The sequence below is a fragment of the Oncorhynchus tshawytscha genome, linkage group LG16 (assembly GCF_018296145.1).
Source record: "Oncorhynchus tshawytscha isolate Ot180627B linkage group LG16, Otsh_v2.0, whole genome shotgun sequence".
NCBI lineage: Eukaryota > Metazoa > Chordata > Actinopteri > Salmoniformes > Salmonidae > Oncorhynchus > Oncorhynchus tshawytscha.
In genome coordinates this window covers 79,101,612-79,121,895 of record NC_056444.1, presented here as the reverse complement: position 1 = coordinate 79,121,895, position 20,284 = coordinate 79,101,612, and the positions used below count along the sequence as shown (strand labels likewise).

General features: G+C 44.9%; 1 protein-coding gene across 1 annotated transcript in view; it reads right to left on the bottom strand.

Annotated features, from left to right (window-relative positions):
• The window catches only part of LOC112235201 (protein kinase C zeta type-like), a 104,749-nt gene that overhangs the window by 17,778 nt on the left and 66,687 nt on the right, over positions 1 to 20,284 (bottom strand). Inside the window, exons 9-13 of the mRNA XM_042299727.1 lie at positions 20,108 to 20,243; positions 16,961 to 17,048; positions 16,639 to 16,758; positions 14,129 to 14,208; positions 11,612 to 11,701 (exon numbers count right to left, since the gene is read on the bottom strand). Of these exons, the coding sequence (XP_042155661.1) occupies positions 11,612 to 11,701; positions 14,129 to 14,208; positions 16,639 to 16,758; positions 16,961 to 17,048; positions 20,108 to 20,243 (514 nt within the window). The remainder of the gene's footprint in view (positions 1 to 11,611; positions 11,702 to 14,128; positions 14,209 to 16,638; positions 16,759 to 16,960; positions 17,049 to 20,107; positions 20,244 to 20,284) is intronic.

The following is a 20,284-nucleotide window of genomic DNA, read 5'->3' as shown; positions in this document are numbered from 1 at the left end:
TGACCATATACACACCTTACACACACTAATTAATAAACACCACCTCACTACTGACCATATACATACCTTACACACACTAATTAATAAACACCACCTCACTACTGACCATATATACACACCTTACACACACTAATTAATAGTAATTAATAATAGCTGACCTCACAAACTCAACATCAAAATAATCTGCCAATTTGACAGATTTCCCAAAAGTCTGATCCAGAAACTCATTTACCTCCTCTAGATCATAAACTGAGTCGTCACCAGCTGCTGTCATGTCCTTCTCCTGATCCTCAGCTGAGACCACAGACAACTGACTCCCCTCTAACACATCCCTTTCAACACTCCCCACTTGCACCTCATCACTCGTACCAGGCATCTCCTCCACTACCTGGGAGACTAGCCCCACCTGAACATCATTACTCATAGTGGGCATCTCCTCCACTAACTGGGAGCCTAGCTCCACATGAACCCCAGCACTCGTAGTGGGCATCTCTTCCACTACCTGGGAGCCTAGCTCCACATGAAAACCCTCCTGTACCTCATTACTCGTAGTGGGCATCTCCTCCACTACCTGGGAGCCTAGCTCCACATGAACCCCAGCACTCGTAGTGGGCATCTCCTCCACTCCCTGGGAGCCTAGCTCCACATGAACCCCCTCCTGTACCCCGTTACTCATAGTGGGTATCTCCTCCACTACCTGGGAGCCTAGCTCCACATGAACCCCCTCCTTTAACCCAGCACTCATACTGGGCACCTGCTCACCAGTCTGAGGAACTGGCTCTTCAGATACATCCTTACCTTCTACGACAACACTTTTCTGTAGCATAACATTTCCCTCTAATACAAGTTGCAACTCCGTGCCCTCAACACGGATAACTTGTTCCTCAGCAACAGGTGCTTGTGGCTGCTCTACCGCTGTCGGTCCACCTCTCCCTACATCAGTGGGCCCAGGCGTTACGAGGACCACCTGCGCCCCTCCCTCGGCCTTCTCCCTTTTCGGGCAAGCATGTCGCTTATGACCAACATCCCCACACTCAAAACACCATTGACTACCCGTACTAGCATAAGCCATATGCATTCTATTGTCATACTTGATTTTAAGCGATATCTCTAAAGTCTGCTCCGGTGAGTCCAAAAACATAAACACCTGTCGCCGAAATTACATTACACCTGTTTTAACACCGGGTGTTTGCAACCCAACGGGACAACCTTAATTGAACTGGCGAACTTCCCAAAGCGCAATAACACCATGCTCAACCATACGATCAACAAGACACTCTTCTTTAAGAAGTACGCCATGCTCAAGCATACGATCAACAAGACACTCTTCTTTAAGAAGTAGGCCATGCTCAACCATCCGATCAACCAGACACTCTTCTTTAAGAAGTACGCCATGCTCAACCTTACGATCAACAAGACACTCTTCTTTAAGAAGTACGCCATGCTCAACCATCCGATCTACCAGGAGCTCTTCTTTAAGAAGTACACAAATCAAATCAAATCAAATTTATTTATATAGCCCTTCGTACATCAGCTGATATCTCAAAGTGCTGTACAGAAACCCAGCCTAAAACCCCAAACAGCAAGCAATGCAGGTGTAGAAGCACGGTGGCTAGGAAAAACTCCCTAGAAAGGCCAAAACCTAGGAAGAAACCTAGAGAGGAACCAGGCTATGTGGGGTGGCCAGTCCTCTTCTGGCTGTGCCGGGTGGAGATTATAACAGAACATGGCCAAGATGTTCAAATGTTCATAAATGACCAGCATGGTCGAATAATAATAAGGCAGAACAGTCAGGTGGAAGTTGAAACTGGAACAGCAGCATGGCCAGGTGGACTGGGGACAGCAAGGAGTCATCATGATATTGTTACACCATGCTCAACCACACGATCTACAAGACACTCTTCTTTAAGAAGTACACCATGCTCAACCATACTATCTACAAGGCGCTCTTCTTTAAGAAGTACACCATGCTCAACCATCCGATCAACAAGACACTCTTCTTTAAGAAATACCACCACAGCTTTATTCATCCGGGATGCATAAGCAACATTCTCATAGCGTACCTTCTCTCCTACGGCGACCAGAAACTCCTCCACCGTGACAGTAGCTTCCGTAACACACCTAAAGCCGTGCCGAAGTGACAGGGACGGCATCCCCATTCGGGCTGCCATCCCCGCCAAAATCAGGGTCATTTCAATACGAAAACAAAATACTTAATTCTACCACAACAGAAATAATAACCTTAAATCAGCACAGAAGAAAATCAGAAAAAGCCACCAAGAAATAGCAAACCGAAAGAAAGTTGTGAATATCTAACGCTCCACAACACACGCACTCCTTCACTCAAACAATTCCCAGCATGCACCAAACACTCCCAGCATGCAGAGAGAGAGAGAGAGAGACAGAGAGAGAGACGGAGAGAGAAAGAGAGAGAGATGGAGAGAGAGAAAGAGAGAGACATGGAGAGAGAAAGAGAAAGACAAATAGAGAGTGTGCATCTATGTGATACAGAGGCAGGGAGGACTCCAGAGGGACAAGGAGATGATGATGTGGTTCATCGCCACGGCAGCCAGGATGATGGTGGAAACGCAGATGCTGATGTGGCAGGACTAATTAGTAATCAACAGCATGGGGCAAAGGGGGCTTTAAAAGACCGGGTACTGAACTGTAAGACCAGAGATGGGTAGTGCTAGTAGGTATAGCATTTATATCTTTATGTCTGCATTCTGAACCACTCTCTGGTGCTACACTCTAGAACAGTCTGCATTCTGAACCACTCTCTGGTGCTACACTCTAGAACAGTCTGCATTCTGAACCACTCTCCCTGGTACTACACTCTAGAACAGTCTGCATTCTGAAACACTCTCTGGTACTACACTCTAGAACAGTCTGCATTCTGAGCCACTCTCTGGTACTACACTCAGGAACAGTCTGCATTCTGAACCACTCTCTGGTACTACACTTTATAACAGTCTGCATTCTGAACCACTCTCTGGTAATACACTCTAGAACATTCTGCATTCTGAACCACCCTCTGGTACTACACCCTAGAACAGTCTGCATTCTGAACCACTCTCCATGGTGCTACACTCTAGAACAGTCTGCATTCTGAACCACTCTCTGGTACTACACTCTAGAACAGTCTGCATTCTGAACCACTCTCTGGTACTACACTCTAGAACAGTCTGCATTCTGAACCACTCTCTGGTACTACACTCTAGAACAGTCTGCATTCTGAACCACTCTCCCTGGTACTACACTCTAGAACAGTCTGCATTCTGAACCACTCTCTGGTACTACACTCTAGAACAGTCTGCATTCTGAACCACTCTCTGGTACTACACTCTAGAACAGTCTGCATTCTGAACCACAGCTACACTCTAGAACAGTCTGCATTCTGAACCACTCTCTGGTACTACACTCAGGAACAGTCTGCATTCTGAACCACTCTCTGGTAATACACTCTAGAACAGTCTGCATTCTGAAACCACTCTCCCTGGTACTACACTCTATAGAACAGAACAGTCTGCATTCTGAAACATTCTGAACTCTCTGGTACTACACTCTAGAACAGTCTGCATTCTGACCACTCTCTGGTACTACACTCTAGAACAGTCTGCATTCTGAACCACTCTCTGGTCTCTAGAACAGTCTGCATTCTGAACCACTCTCTGGTACTACACTTTATAACAGTCTGCATTCTGAACCACTCTCTGGTACACTCTACACATTCTGAACCACCCTCTGGAACATAGAACAGTCTGCATTCTGAACCACCTCTCTGGTACTACACTCTAGAACAGTCTGCATTCTGAACCACTCTCCATGGTGCTACACTATAGAACAGTCTGCATTCTGAACCACTCTCTGGTACTACACTCAGGAACAGTCTGCATTCTGAACCACTCTCTGGTACTACACTCTAGAACAGTCTGCATTCTGAACCACTCTCTGGTACTACACTCTAGAACAGTCTGCATTCTGAACCACTCTCCCTGGTGCTACACTCTAGAACAGTCTGCATTCTGAACCACTCTCTGGTACTACACTCTAGAACAGTCTGCATTCTGAACCACTCTCTGGTACTACACTCTAGAACAGTCTGCATTCTGAACCACTCTCTGGTACTCTCTGAACAGTCTGCATTCTAACCACTGGTACTACACTCAGGAACAGTCTGCATTCTGAACCACTCTACTACTCAGGAACAGTCTGCATTCTGAACCACTCTCCCTGGTGCTACACTCTAGAACAGTCTGCATTCTGAACCACTCTCTGGTACTACACTCAGGAACAGTCTGCATTCTGAACCACTCTCTGGTACTACACTTTAGAACAGTCTGCATTCTAGAACAGTACTACACTCTAGAACAGTCTGCATTCTGAACCACTCTCTGGTACTACACTCAGGAACAGTCTGCATTCTGAACCACTCTCTGAACAGTCTGCACTGAACACTCTCCATGGTGAACAGTCTGCATTCTGAACCACTCTCCCTGGTGCTACACTCTAGAACAGTCTGCATTCTGAAACACTCTCTGGTACTACACTCAGGAACAGTCTGCATTCTGAACCACTCTCTGGTACTACACTCTAGAACAGTCTGCATTCTGAACCACTCTCTGGTACTACACTCAGGAACAATCTGCATTCTGAACCCCTCTCTGGCACTACACTCTGGAACAGACTGCAATCTTGTTTCTAGATGGCAACATGTGACGGCAAACGCTAAGACACTATTATGACTGACGCCTCAACTGAAGAGAAAAAAAAAGAATAAAGTTGACAGCTGTCTCGCTCTCTGGCAGGAAGGTGTTGTTTAAAAGAGCATGAGGTAATGATATTCAAAGGTGTCACCGCTTTAGAGGGAAAGCCGGCACTCCCTTAGGAGCCTGTGTTGTGATTCATATTAATATAGTTAAACAACAGCAGTCAGAGCTGTGCCGAGCCTGGGAGTTCTGTCAGGGCCCGAGACAGCTAGGTTTCTTGCAGTGTGTACGAATTCCACACCTTCAACTCCCACCAGCCACTGAGGCACACCGCGGTATGCAGTCACAGATTCAACAAGCTTTTTACCATGGAGGTTTCACAGGGGTTGGTGAAAATATCAAAGTGGTCAAATTTCCCAAGCTTTCCCTTTGTCATGGCTCATTACTGATGTCATGTCAAGGTTCATTACTGACACTGAGAAATAGTTTTTGTTTTATGGTGAGACTCCCTCTGCAATTTCCCCAAAAGGAAAACATTAAGACAAAGACTGAGGCGTTGGCTTTGATTACCGGTCATCTCTTACGCTATTTAGCTTAATGTGATTTGGAGAGTTCTTCTGTATCATCACACTTTTAACACAGTTCATTTACATTGCATGCAGTTATCAAAATTCTGCATGACAAATCTGATATTGAACTGTTGGGAAATAATTGATTAAAGGATAAGTTCAGTATTTTAGGCCAAAAAAGTCTGTAAACTAGGGTTGGGTGTGATCCTGATGTTCCTACCATCATACATCACCCCCCCAAAAAACAAACAAAACTATTTTGGCAACAGGGATATTGATCCATCAGGGGATTGAAGAAAGAAGATTCATCTTAACATCTAGCGACTTACAGTTGAAGTCGGAAGTTTACATACATCTTAGCCAAATACATTTAAACTCAGTTTTTCACAATTCCTGACATTTAATCAGAGTAAAAATTCCCTGTCTTAGGTCAGTTAGGATCACCACTTTATTTTAAGAATGTGAGATGTGATAATAATAGAGAGAATTATTTATTTCAGCATTTATTTCTTTAATCACTGTAACGGTTTTCTTGTGTCGAAGGAGAGGCGGACCAAAACGCAGCGTGGTTATCTTGATACACCTTTAATAAAGATAATACCGAACAATACAAAAACAATAAACGTAATGTGAAAACCTAAACAGCCTTATCTGGTGCAAACAAACACTGAGACAGGAACAATCACCCACAAAACCCAACACAAAACAGGCTACCTAAATATGGCTCCCAATCAGAGACAATGACTAACACCTGCCTCTGATTGAGAACCATATCAGGCCCAAACACAGAAACAGACAATCAAGACATCCAACAAAGAATGCCCACTCAGATCGCACCCTGACCAACCAAAACATAGAACATACAAAGCAAACTATGGTCAGGGTGTGACAATCACATTCCCGGTGGGTCAGAAGTTTACGTACATTCAATTAGTATTTGGTAGCATTGCCTTTAAATTGTTTAACTTGGGTCAAACATTTCGGGTAGCTTTCCACAAGCTTCCCACAATAAGTTGGGTGAATGTTGGTCCATTCCTCCTGACAGAGCTGGTGTAACTGAGTCAGGTTCGTAGGCCTCCTTGCTCACACACGCTTTTTCAGGTCTGTCCACACATTTTCTATGGGAATGAGGTCAGGGCTTTGTGATGGCCACTCCAATACCTTGACTTTGTTGTCCTTAAGCCATTTTGCCACAACTTTGGAAGTATGCTCGGGGTCATTGTCCATTTGGAAAACCCATTTGCAACCAAGCTTTAACTTCCTGACTGATGTCTTGAGATGTTGCTTCAATATATCCACATCATTGTTCTGCCTCATGATGCCATCTATTTTGTGAAGTGCACCAGTCCCTCCTGCAGCAAAGCACCCCCACAACATGATGCTGCCACCCCCATGCTTCACGTTGGGATAGTCATGGGGAAGCCTCCCCATTTTTCCTCCAAACATAACGATGGTCATTATGGCCAAACAGTTCTATTTTTGTTTCATCAGACCAGAGGAAATTTCTCCAAAAGTACGATATTTTTCCCCATGTGTTGTTGCAAACCGTAGTCTGTTTTTTTATTGCAGATTTGGAGCAGTGGCTTCTTCCTTGAAGAGTGGCCTTTCAGGTTATGTCAATATAGGACTCGTTTTACTGTGGATATAGACACTTTTGTACCTGTTTCCTCCAGCATCTTCACAAGGTCCTTTGCTGTTGTTCTGGGATTGATTTGCACTTTTCACACCAAAGCACGTTCATCTCTAGGAGACAGAACGTGTCTCCTTCCTGAGCGGTATGACGGCTGTGTGATCCCATGGTGTTTATATTTGCGTACTATTGTTTGTACAGATGAACGTGGTACCTTCAGGCGTTTGGAAATTGCTCCCAAGGATGAATCAGGCTTGTGGAGGTCTACAATTTATTTTTCTGAGGTCTTGGCTGATTTCTTTTGACTTTCCCAAAGAGGCACTGAGTTTGAAGTTAGGCTTTGAAATACATCCATAAGTAGACCTCCAATTGACTCAAATGATGTCAATTAGCCTATTAGAAGTTTCTAAAGCAATGACATCATTTTCTGGAATTTTCCAACCTGTTTAAAGGCACAGTCAACTTAGTGTATGTAAACTTCTGACCCACTGGAATTGTGATACATTGAATTATAAGTTAAATAATCTGTCTGTAAACAATTGTTGGAAAAATGACTTGTGTCATGCACAAAGTAGATGTCTTAACCGACTTGCCAAAACTATAGTTTGTTAACAAGAAATTTGTGGAGTGGTTGAAAAATTAGTTTTAATGATTTCAACCTATGTAAACTTCCGACTTCAACTGTAGCTAGCAAGTTAGCAAACCAAAAGCATAGTTGGAGCCCTGACCTGGATATAATTTATTTGACACATCTTAGATTTCTTATAGTTATAGTTATAAGCAGTGGCATAGCACGTTCGCTGGGGAGCAGCACTGAGCAGGGACACGTTGTCCCACCCTGACCATAGTTTGCTTTGTATGTTTATATGTTTTGTTTGGTCAGGGGGTGATCTGAGTGGGCATTCTATGTTGTATGTCTAGTTTGTCTGTTTCTGTGTTTGGTTTAGTTGCTTGTGTCAGCACATTTCACACCACGCTGCGCTTTGGTCCGCTTCTTACGATGATCGTGACACACTTACTGTATGTTATGGACATGGGCTGCACTTCATTCCATTAAGATGTTCCCTCCCATCTTCCCATACGGCAATCCACCTTGGCAGAATGTATCTGATTGGTGTTAGCAGTTGATGTTATTCTTCAATAACACAGACCTCAAAACAAATCACTTCGAGAAAAATGTATTTATTCAAAGAGAACAAATCATAGTTTTTATGCTGGAAAGTAGATGGTCAATATTTATTCTCCCCTGTCCTCAGTGTTTTCTCCACTGAACAAAGCCTAGCCTGTAGTTGACCAATTAGAATTTCTTGCAGTAAAATTGGGCCAATGGCCAAATACCAAGTATTCCGTTTCAGGATCAATGTATAGACAATTTGGACCAATGAGAACTTCTAACATGTAACTATGAGTCCCAGACTGGAACCCCTATACAGATTCTAAACAGATGTTGAACTGAAAAACAACTATTTCCATTGATTGTTAATTCCCTCTTGACCTTTAGTCCTCTACGTTGTGTATTTACCTTAGAATATTCTTTCAATGGCTGGTAATAGTCAGTCGGTAGAAGTGACTAAACCAGCGGACAATACATGTTACAGGGATGCCATTATGACTTCTTTTATATGCTTGGTCAGGTTGTTTTTACTGTTTGTATAAACACGTTTCGTCAACGTTTTTTTAGAAACTTGAAAAATACGTCTTTATCTGGTTGTAATCTGACCAGCTAACAACCAGGAGATAACATCTTTCCCATGATGTCTTGGTCTCATCTAAACATGATCGTAACAGAGACCAGTTGGCTATAAATCTAGTTCTACTGCTTTTCCTGAGAGAGGTATTATTACGTTGTTGTTTTTTTAAAACAATTGTTACAGTCTTAAACATGACCTCATGAGATGCTATTGACTAACACATTCTATTGACAACTGATAAAAGCATGTCACAGAAAAGGAGGCACGGCTGTGAACAAGGAATTTCCTGTCATTTGTGTTGAATATACAGGATAGACTGACTAGAAACAAATAATGTGCTGAAACACTGAATCCTGTCCAGGTCACTGTGTATGAGCAACTATTTGGACAGTGACATAATTTTTTTTGTTTTGGGGGGGAGCCTCTGTACTCCAGCGCTTAGTATTTGAAATTATATAATTATTATGAGGTGAACCGTTTAGAATTTCTAGCACTTTTTATACATAGTAGTCACCACCCACTGGGGAGTTAGGCCCAGCCTAACTGGGCCCTAGTTAGGCCCAGATGTGGAGTATCTTTGGTACCATTTTCATGAGGTATTGCTGCTGTAAAGGATAGTGTACCCATCATTGCAGCATCATTCTAGCATCATTGCAGCATGACGTAATGCAAAACAGACATAATGGGAATAAAAGTAACATGCGGCCCGTCTGACCAACCAAGATGGGTTCCCACGGGTGATACTGAGTGTCTGACCAACCAAGATGGGTTCCCACGGGTGAAACTGAGTGTCTGACCAACCAAGATGGGTTCCCACGGGTGATACTGAGTGTCTGACCAATCAAGATGGGTTCCCACGGGTGATACTGAGTGTCTGACCAATCAAGATGGGTTCCCACGGGTGATACTGAGTGTCTGACCAACCAAGATGGGTTCCCCGGGTGACACTGAGTGTCTGACCAATAAAGATGGGTTCCCACAGGTGATACTGAGTGTCTGACCAATCAAGATGGGTTCCCACGGGTGATACTGAGTGTCTGACCAATCAAGATGGGTTCCCACGGGTGATACTGAGTGTCTGACCAACCAAGATGGGTTCCCCCGGGTGATACTGAGTGTCTGACCAATCAAGATGGGTTCTCACGGGAGATACTGAGTGTCTGACCAATCAAGATGGGTTCCCACGGGTGATACTGAGTGTCTGACCAATCATGATGGGTTCCCACGGGTGATACTGAGTGTCTGATCAATCAAGATGGGTTCCCACAGGTGATACTGAGTGTCTGACCAATCAAGATTGGTTCCCACAGGTGATACTGACCGACCAAGACGGGTTCCCACAGGTGATCCTGACCGACCAAGATGGGTTCCCACAGGTCATCCTGACCGACCAAGTTGGGTTCCCACAGGTGATACTGACCGACCAAGATGGGTTCCCACAGCTGATACTGACCGACCAAGATGGGTTCCCACAGGTGATACTGACCGACCAAGATGGGTTCCCACAGGTGATCCTGACCGACCAAGATGGGTTCCCACAGGTGATCCTGACCGACCAAGTTGGGTTCCCACAGGTGATACTGACCGACCAAGATTTGTTCCCACAGGTGATACTGACCGACCAAGATTAGTTCCCACAGGTGATCCTGACCGACCAAGATGGGTTCCCACAGGTGATACTGACCGACCAAGATGGGTTCCCACAGGTGATACTGACCGACCAAGATGAGTTCCCACAGATGATACTGACCGACCAAGATGGGTTCCAACAGGTGATACTGACCGACCAAGATGGGTTCCCACAGGTGATACTGACCGACCAAGATGGGTTCCCACAGGTGATACTGACCGACCAAGATGGGTTCCCACAGGTGATACTGACCGACCAAGTTGGGTTCCCACAGGTGATACTGAATGACCAAGATGGGTTCCCACAGGTGATACTGAATGACCAAGATGTGTTCCCACAGGTGATACTGAATGACCAAGATGTGTTCCCACAGGTGATACTGAATGACCAAGATGTGTTCCCACAGGTGATACTGAATGACCAAGATGGGTTCCCACAGGTGATACTGAATGACCAAGATGGGTTCCCACAGGTGATACTGAATGACCAAGATGTGTTCCCACGGGTGATACTGAATGACCAAGATGTGTTCCCACAGGTGATACTGAATGACCAAGATGGGTTCCCAGAGGTGATACTGAATGACCAAGATGTGTTCCCAGAGGTGATACTGAATGACCAAGATGGGTTCCCACGGGAGATACTGAGTGTCTGACCAATCAAGATGGGTTCCCACAGGTGATACTGAATGACCAAGATGGGTTCCCAGAGGTGATACTGAATGACCAAGATGTGTTCCCAGAGGTGATACTGAATGACCAAGATGGGTTCCCACGGGTGATACTGAATGACCAAGATGTGTTCCCACAGGTGATACTGAATGACCAAGATGTGTTCCCACAGGTGATACTGAATGACCAAGATGTGTTCCCACAGGTGATACTGAATGACCAAGATGTGTTCCCACAGGTGATACTGAATGACCAAGATGGGTTCCCACAGGTATACTGAAAGACCAAGATGGGTTCCCACAGGTGATACTGAATGACCAAGATGTGTTCCCACAGGTGATACTGAATGACCAAGATGTGTTCCCACAGGTGATACTGAATGACCAAGATGTGTTCCCACAGGTGATACTGAATGACCAAGATGTGTTCCCACAGGTGATACTGAATGACCAAGATGTGTTCCCACAGGTGATACTGAATGACCAAGATGGGTTCCCAGAGGTGATACTGAATGACCAAGATGGGTTCCCACAGGTGATACTGAATGACCAAGATGTGTTCCCACAGGTGATACTGAATGACCAAGATGGGTTCCCACAGGTGATACTGAATGACCAAGATGGGTTCCCACAGGTGATACTGAATGACCAAGATGGGTTTATTCACATTTCCTCTTCTACGCTGGTTAAGTGGATATGATTGGGGGCTTACCTGGTCCCAGTCTATACTGCGGAAAAACGTGTGCGACTTGATGTCAGCGAAGCCCGTTTGGTCCTGGCAACCCAGACGCTCTTTGGGGTCCTGTTAGATGGAGAGAAATTAGTAGAATCAAGAGTTTGTGTGCTCAATGAAATATAAACTGGTTTTAACAGCAGCAATTGTCACAAAGCGGTTAATAGATACCCGGCCTAAAACCCCAAAGAGCAAGCAGTGCACAGGCAGTAAGAAGCACGGTGTTGGCTTATCACACCAGTTACAGCAATTTACAGCAATGTGATCTTGGTATAATGTAGAGATGTAACATTTATTGAAATGAAACACTAAATTCAGTATGTATTTCCCTCAAACAAACCCTTACACTACTCCTCTACCTGTGTCATATGCCACATATAAAAACCGTTTCATGGGATTGGTGGAGGCCTGGCCGACATGGACTTCCTTAAACCAGTTATTTCCTGTTAAATCCATAAAGGGAAGTGTACAAGTGTACACTTCGGGAGAAATTAAATATTAGTGGGCCGCATTCTCTGTGGGGGTCAAGTAAATCCTTGATTGACCTCAAATTCTCCCCCCACTGCATTGCTGAATATATTACCTACAGTGGCTAGAAACATTTAATGAACCCTTTGGAATTACCTGGAGTTCTGCATAAATTTGACATAAAATGTGATCTGATCTTCATCTAAGCCACAACAAGAGACAAACACAGTGTGCTTAAACTAATAACACACAAATTATTGTATTCTTCTTGTCTATATTGAATACATTATTTAAACATTCACAGTGTAGGTTGGAGAAGGTATGTGAACCTCTAGGCTAATGACTTCTCCAAAAGCTAATTGTAGTCAGGAGTCAGCTAACCTGGAGTCTAATCAATGAGATGAGATTGGAGATGTTGGTTAGAGCTGCCCTGCCCCATAAAAAAAACACTCACAAATTTTGAGTTTGCTATTCACAAGAAGTATTGCCTGAAGTTAACCATGCCTCGAACTAAAGAGATCTCAGGAGACCTAAGATTAAGAATTGATGCATTGCATGAAGCTGGAAAGGGTTACAAAAGTATCTCTAAAAGTCAGTCCACGGTAAGACAAATTGTTTATAAATGGAGAAATTTCAGCACAGTTGCTATTCTCCCTAGGAGTGGCCATCCTGCAAAGATGACTGCAAGACCACAGCGCAGAATTCTCAATGAGGTTAAGACTTACAGAAATCTCTGGAAGATGCTAACATCTCTGTTGATGAGTCTACAATACGTAAAACACTAAACAAGAATGGGGTTCATGGGAGAACATCATAGAAGAAGCCTCTGCTGTCCAAAAAAACCATTGGCGCATGTCTGAAGTTTGAGACTGTGGCATGACCTCAAGAGAGCAGTTCACACCAGACATCCCAAGAATATTGCTGAACTGAAACAGTTTTGTAAAGAGGAATGGTCCAAAATTCCTCCTGAACAGTGTGCAGGTCTGATCTGCAACTACAGAAAGCGTTTGGTTGAGGTTATTGCTGCCAAAGGAGGGTCAACCAGTTATTAAATCCAAGGGTTCACATACTTTTCCCACCCTGCATTGTGAATGTTTACACAGTGTGTTCAATAAAGACATGAACAATTATAATTGTCTGTGTGTTATTAGTTTAAGCAGACTGTGATTGTCTGTTGTTGTGATTTAGATGAAGATGACCAATTTATGCAGAAATCCAGGTAATTTTAAAGGGTTCACATACTTTTTCTTCCCACTGTATTAGCTACCCCCCCTGTCTATTTCATCAGCCCCTCTACATACTGTATGTAATTTGGACAAACCACCACCCACCTGCTGACTCCCAACAGTGGGGATGTGGTATTTTCATCAGTACAATAATTGTAATACTAACTAGCAAAGGTTAAATGTGAAGAGCCCCAAGACCATTCACTCCCCCACTATAGTTTCTTATCATAGCCATGTATATCAGGGATGATGCACTCAAACACGTAGAAACAAATACACACACACACACACACACACACACACACACACACACACACACACACACACACACACACACACACACACACACACACACACACACACACAGGCAGTGCCTTCAAGAAAGTATTCACATCCCTTGCCTTTCCAACGCATCATTGTGTTACAAAGTGGGATTAAAATGGTTTTAATTTGATTTTGTTTGTCAACGATCTACACAAAATGACATTATGGAGTATTGTGTGTAGATTAGACACAACACCTAAATGTAATCTTAAATTCAAGCTGTAACACAGCAAAATGTGGAAAAAATCAAGGGGTGTGAATACTTTCTTGAAGGCACTGTATACACAAGTAAAAACATCCATACACACACACAAACACTCTGTCTCTGAGCCAAATGGATGTGGCCTTCACAGAGTGTCTGTCATGGCTCTGTCCTAATGGTGTCTTGAACACGGTCCTTCACATGCTGTTTTCACCGAGGGGGAGGGACACGCTTTATTGGACACACTTGGTGAACACTACGGTGTTCTTCTCTCACCTTGTTTAAGAAGCCCTTCAGCACGCTGGCAGCCTTTACCGACAGGGACCTTGGGATGCGAATCGTTTTTTCCAGAATAACTGTGTGGAGAAGACAAAGAGAGAGAGAGAATGTATGTGAAAGAGAGAGTGAGAAGTGAGAATGTAAGAGAGAGAGAGAGAGAGAGAGAGAGAGAGAGAGAGAGAGAGAGAGAGACAGAGAGAATGTATGAGAGAGAGAGAGAGAGAGAGAGAGAGAGAGAGAATGAGAGAGAGAGAGAGAGAGAGAGAGAATGTAGAGAGAGAGAGAGAGAGAGAAGAGAGAGAGAGAATGTATGAGAGAGAGAGAGAGAGAGAGAGAGAGAGAGAGAGAGAGAGAATGTATGTGAAGAGAGAGAGAGAGAGAGAGAGAATGTATGAGACAGAGAGAGGGGAAGACAATCCTGCGGAGGGAGTGAGGCAAACAATTGGTGATTCACCATCTGGCCTGCCCGTGGGTGCCCAAGGGTGCCTGTGTCTGCTGCGTACAAGCGAGGGGGTGGAAAGGGGGAGGAGGAGGGTGCTCTGCTCTGTGACTGCTTCCTTGAGACTCGCGGCACACAGGCTCAACACACCACTGAAGGACAACAAGTTCTGTTTTCCACAGTGGAAAACAGTTTAGTGGTATTGTGTAGCAGCTGACCTCGTTGGTTAGTTGGAGCCACTGACACTCTGGGTACGTCCCTATAATCTCTCCTTCCTCCTGAGCTGTACACATGTTCATTCCTCCCACATATAAAAACTAATTAATGGGATCGGTGTAGGCCTGGCCTACATGGAGTTCCCTAAAACCATAAAGGGAAGTGTACAAGTGTACACTGCAGGAGAAAGGAGAGATTTGTTTAGATGCATTCTCTGTGGGGTCAAGTAAATCCTTGATTGACCTAAAAATGTTTAAAAAACTCAGAGTCATAACAAACATTACGTGTCTAGGAGGAGACAAGGCAGACGCAAAGCAGTTGAACATCCCTGGCTCTCTGATGAACAGATTACAGATGGAAGAGTAGAGAGATGTTTATCCTCCTCTTCAGCCCTCTCTGATCTGTTTGAGTCCTAATGAAATGATAACTGGATCAGTCTCTGACTGTGTACCAAATGGCACCCTAGTCCATATCTAGTGCACTAGATAGGGAAGTGCCATTTGTGATGGTGTTGGCACCCCGGGGTTAGGGTAAATTATTACATTTACATGTATTTTTATTGTCTAATCGAAACTTGACTTCTGCTATTAACCCAACCCCTCTGAAACGGAGAAGTGCGAGGGGCTGCCACATTGGGTGCCCGGTGGAGCTGTTGTGGGGGGTTACCTTCCTTGCTCAAGGGCACAACGGCAGATTTCTGGGGCCAAATTGGGTGCCTGGGGAGCGTTTGTGGGGGGTTACCTGCCTTGCTTAAGGCCACAATGGCAGATTTCTGGGGTCACTATCTGGGGATGGAGGGAGCTTTGGCCTGGGGCCTGGGGCCTGGGGCCTGGGGCCTGGGGCCTGACAGACAGACAGAGCTTGGCCAAATACTATCCCCCACCAGGTTGACACCAAATGTTTCATGACACTAACACTCTCACTGGCTTAGAACCTAACCGCAAGAACCTGATTGTTCTGGAACTTTGGATATCACCATACCAAACCTAAACTCTGTGTGTCAGTCTATGGTTCTGGGGGTTGGCATGTGTGCCTGGGTTGGCCAGGGTGAGGTTGGCACTGGTCAGGGTGGTGACATAAGGCTGATCACCCCCTACGGATAGAGGGGCCTGTTTCCGCTAGCGAGGTGGTATCCAGGAGCATGCTGCTTGCCCTGTGGGGGCGTGAGGAAGACCAAAGGGTTGGCAGATGCCCATGGGTTTCAGTGCTCATGCCCAAGCTGTAATGGGTGGGTACGGTGGAGAGAGACTGGGGGGGGTATGGAGGAATGTTCGCTCCAGCGGGGTATAGGGTGGGTTGTAGTACAGTATAACACATACAAATAAAATAACCGCCATCCCCATTGAATCAATTATATTTAAATGACTTAACACGTCTGGTAGCCTTCAAATGTGTCACACAAGAAGCAGTTGGCTCCCCTGTGGTATGGCTCTAGCTGTCCGAATGTCTCATACTTATTTCTTGTGTGCAAATCTTTATCGTTTTGAACACAAAATACATAATAAATAAATAAGAACTGTATTGAGAGACGCGTGGTGTGTTTGTGTGCTTTCTGAGGGGGTTTTGAGCACCAAAATACACATTTCCAGATATACATAGTAAGACATTTAAAGACATGTGAAGTACTGCGATCCTGAATAATCATGCCCTTTGAGTGGAGGAGTGAGTAGCCAATGTGATCAGAGCATGTGTTGTTTTTTGACGCAAAATGGCCACCATACATCACCACCATACATATTGCCTAGTAGTAGTAGTGGTGGATGTCACACTTAACAATGTGAAGCACTGTGTGACACTAGGTAAGAAGCGCTGTCATAAATCCACTCCAAACTGTAGTAGAGGGCTCTCTCACCTTGGAAGAGGTACTCCTCGGTATTCATGTCAGGATTGTCGGTGATGATGTCGAAAGGGGACCTCCCGGCCATCATCTCAAACATAAGCACGCCTAACGCCCACCAGTCAACACTGAACCCTGGAGAGAGACGACAGACAACCGGCAGCCATCTTGGTTAGCTCCAGTTACAGTAAGGACAGAAATGGTCTGAGAGAGATCTGTTCATTTCTTTCACGTTTTTTATTTATTGTTTTGAGTTTAACAGTCTAAAAGGCTAATTCACAGAGCTCATGTTCTCCTCATTCCCTCCATGTATGTGTTGGTGACAATAGGGACTCACCATAGTCTTCCCCTCTGAGGATCTCAGGGCCGATATAGTTGGGGGTTCCACAGAATGTACTGGTGGTGTCTCCAGGTCTGATGCCCTCCTGATAGAGGAAAGAGATGAAGGAGGAGGAGAGAGGAGAGTTAAAGATGGAGAGATACAGGGAGGATAACAGAGGAAGATGGTAGGAAAGAGATGGAGGAGGAGGAGAGAGGAGAGAGAGAGTTAAAGATGGAGAGATACAGGGAGGATAACAGAGGAAGATGGTAGGAAAGAGATGGAGGAGGAGAGAGGAGAGAGAGTTAAAGATGGAGAGATACAGGGAGGATAACAGAGGAAGATGGTAGGAAAGAGATGGAGGAGGAGGAGAGGAGAGAGAGAGTTAAAGATGGAGAGATACAGGAAGGATAACAGAGGAAGATGGTAGGAAAGAGATGGAGGAGGAGAGAGAGTTAAAGATGGAGAGACAGGGAGGATAACAGAGGAAGATGGTAGAAAAGAGATGGAGGAGGAGAGAGAGGAGAGAGAGAGTTAAAGATGGAGAGATACAGGGAGGATAACAGAGGAAGATGGTAGAAAAGAGATGGAGGAGGAGGAGGAGAGAGAGAGTTAAAGATGGAGAGATACAGGGAGGATAACAGAGGAAGATGGTAGGAAAGAGATGGAGGAGGAGGAGAGAGGAGAGTTAAAGATGGAGAGATACAGGGAGGATAACAGAGGAAGATGGTAGGAAAGAGATGGAGGAGGAGGAGAGAGGAGAGAGAGAGTTAAAGATGGAGAGATACAGGGAGGATAACAGAGGAAGATGGTAGGAAAGAGATGGAGGAGGAGGAGAGAGGAGAGAGAGAGTTAAAGATGGAGAGATACAGGGAGGATAACAGAGGAAGATGGTAGGAAAAGAGATGGAGGAGGAGGAGGAGAGAGAGAGAGTTAAAGATGGAGAGATACAGGGAGGATAACAGAGGAAGATGGTAGGAAAGAGATGGAGGAGGAGGAGAGAGGAGAGAGAGAGTTAAAGATGGAGAGATACAGGGAGGATAACAGAGGAAGATGGTAGAAAAGAGATGGAGGAGGAGGAGAGAGAGAGAGTTAAAGATGGAGAGATACAGGGAGGATAACAGAGGAAGATGGTAGGAAAGAGATGGAGGAGGAGGAGAGAGAGAGAGAGAGTTAAAGATGGAGAGATACAGGGAGGATAACAGAGGAAGATGGTAGGAAAGAGATGAAGGAGGAGAGAGGAGAGTTAAAGATGGAGAGATACAGGGAGGATAACAGAGGAAGATGGTAGGAAAGAGATGGAGGAGGAGGAGAGAGAGAGAGAGAGTTAAAGATGGAGAGATACAGGGAGGATAACAGAGGAAGATGGTAGAAAAGAGATGGAGGAGGAGGAGGAGAGAGAGAGAGTTAAAGATGGAGAGATACAGGGAGGATAACAGAGGAAGATGGTAGGAAAGAGATGGAGGAGGAGGAGAGAGGAGAGAGAGAGTTAAAGATGGAGAGATACAGGGAGGATAACAGAGGAAGATGGTAGAAAAGAGATGGAGGAGGAGGAGAGAGGAGAGAGAGTTAAAGATGGAGAGATACAGGGAGGATAACAGAGGAAGATGGTAGGAAAGAGATGGAGGAGGAGGAGAGAGAGAGAGAGTTAAAGATGGAGAGATACAGGGAGGATAACAGAGGAAGATGGTAGGAAAGAGATGAAGGAGGAGAGAGGAGAGTTAAAGATGGAGAGATACAGGGAGGATGACAGAGGAAGATGGTAGGAAAGAGATGGAGGAGGAGGAGAGAGAGAGTTAAAGATGGAGAGATACAGGGAGGATAACAGAGGAAGATGGTAGGAAAAGAGATGGAGGAGGAGGAGAGAGAGAGAGAGTTAAAGATGGAGAGATACAGGGAGGATAACAGAGGAAGATGGTAGGAAAGAGATGGAGGAGGAGGAGAGAGGAGAGAGAGAGTTAAAGATGGAGAGATACAGGGAGGATAACAGAGGAAGATGGTAGAAAAGAGATGGAGGAGGAGGAGAGAGAGAGAGAGAGTTAAAGATGGAGAGATACAGGGAGGATAACAGAGGAAGATGGTAGGAAAGAGATGGAGGAGGAGGAGAGAGGAGAGAGAGAGTTAAAGATGGAGAGATACAGGGAGGATAACAGAGGAAGATGGTAGGAAAGAGATGAAGGAGGAGAGAGGAGAGTTAAAGATGGAGAGATACAGGGAGGATAACAGAGGAAGATGGTAGGAAAGAGATGTAGGAGGAGGAGAGAGGAGAGAGAGAGTTAAAGATGGAGAGATACAGGGAGGATAACAGAGGAAGATGGTAGAAAAGAGATGGAGGAGGAGGAGGAGAGAGAGAGAGTTAAAGATGGAGAGATACAGGGAGGATAACAGAGGAAGATGGTAGGAAAGAGATGGAGGAGGAGGAGAGAGGAGAGAGAGAGTTAAAGATGGAGAGATACAGGGAGGATAACAGAGGAAGATGGTAGAAAAGAGATGGAGGAGGAGGAGAGAGGAGAGAGAGTTAAAGATGGAGAGATACAGGGAGGATAACAGAGGAAGATGGTAGGAAAGAGATGGAGGAGGAGGAGAGAGGAGAGAGAGAGTTAAAGATGGAGAGATACAGGGAGGATAACAGAGGAAGATGGTAGGAAAGAGATGAAGGAGGAGAGAGGAGAGTTAAAGATGGAGAGATACAGGGAGGATGACAGAGGAAGATGGTAGGAAAGAGATGGAGGAGGAGGAGAAGAGAGAGTTAAAGATGGAGAGACAGGGAGGATAACAGAGGAAGATGGTAGTAAAGAGATGGAGGAGGAGAGAGGAGAGAGAGTTAAAGATGGAGAGACAGGGAGGATAACAGAGGAAGATGGTAGAAAAGAGATGGAGGAGGAGGAGAGAGGAGAGAGAGTTAAAGATGGAGAGATACAGGGAGGATAACAGAGGAAGATGGTAGGAAAGAGATGGAGGAGGAGGAGAGAGAGAGAGTTAAAGATGGAGAGATACAGGGAGGATAACAGAGGAAGATGTTAGGAAAGAGAAAAGAAGAAAAAGTGTGAGACTTTGATACCTAGTGTATTGATCCACTTCTACATAGTGAATGAGAAGTCCTTCAGCAGTAACAGTTCAGCAGTACTATAACAGTACACTGTGCAGTAGTTCTGAGTGTCTCACCTTGCACATCCCGTAGTCTGTGAGCTTGATGTGTCCCTCGTGATCCAAGAGGACGTTGTCCAGTTTCAAATCTCGGTAGATGATTCCCTTTTCGTGCAGGAAATTCAGAGCGATACAAATTTCAGCAGCATAGAATCTGAAGAAAAAAAGGATTCATTAGACATGCTTTTCCTTCTT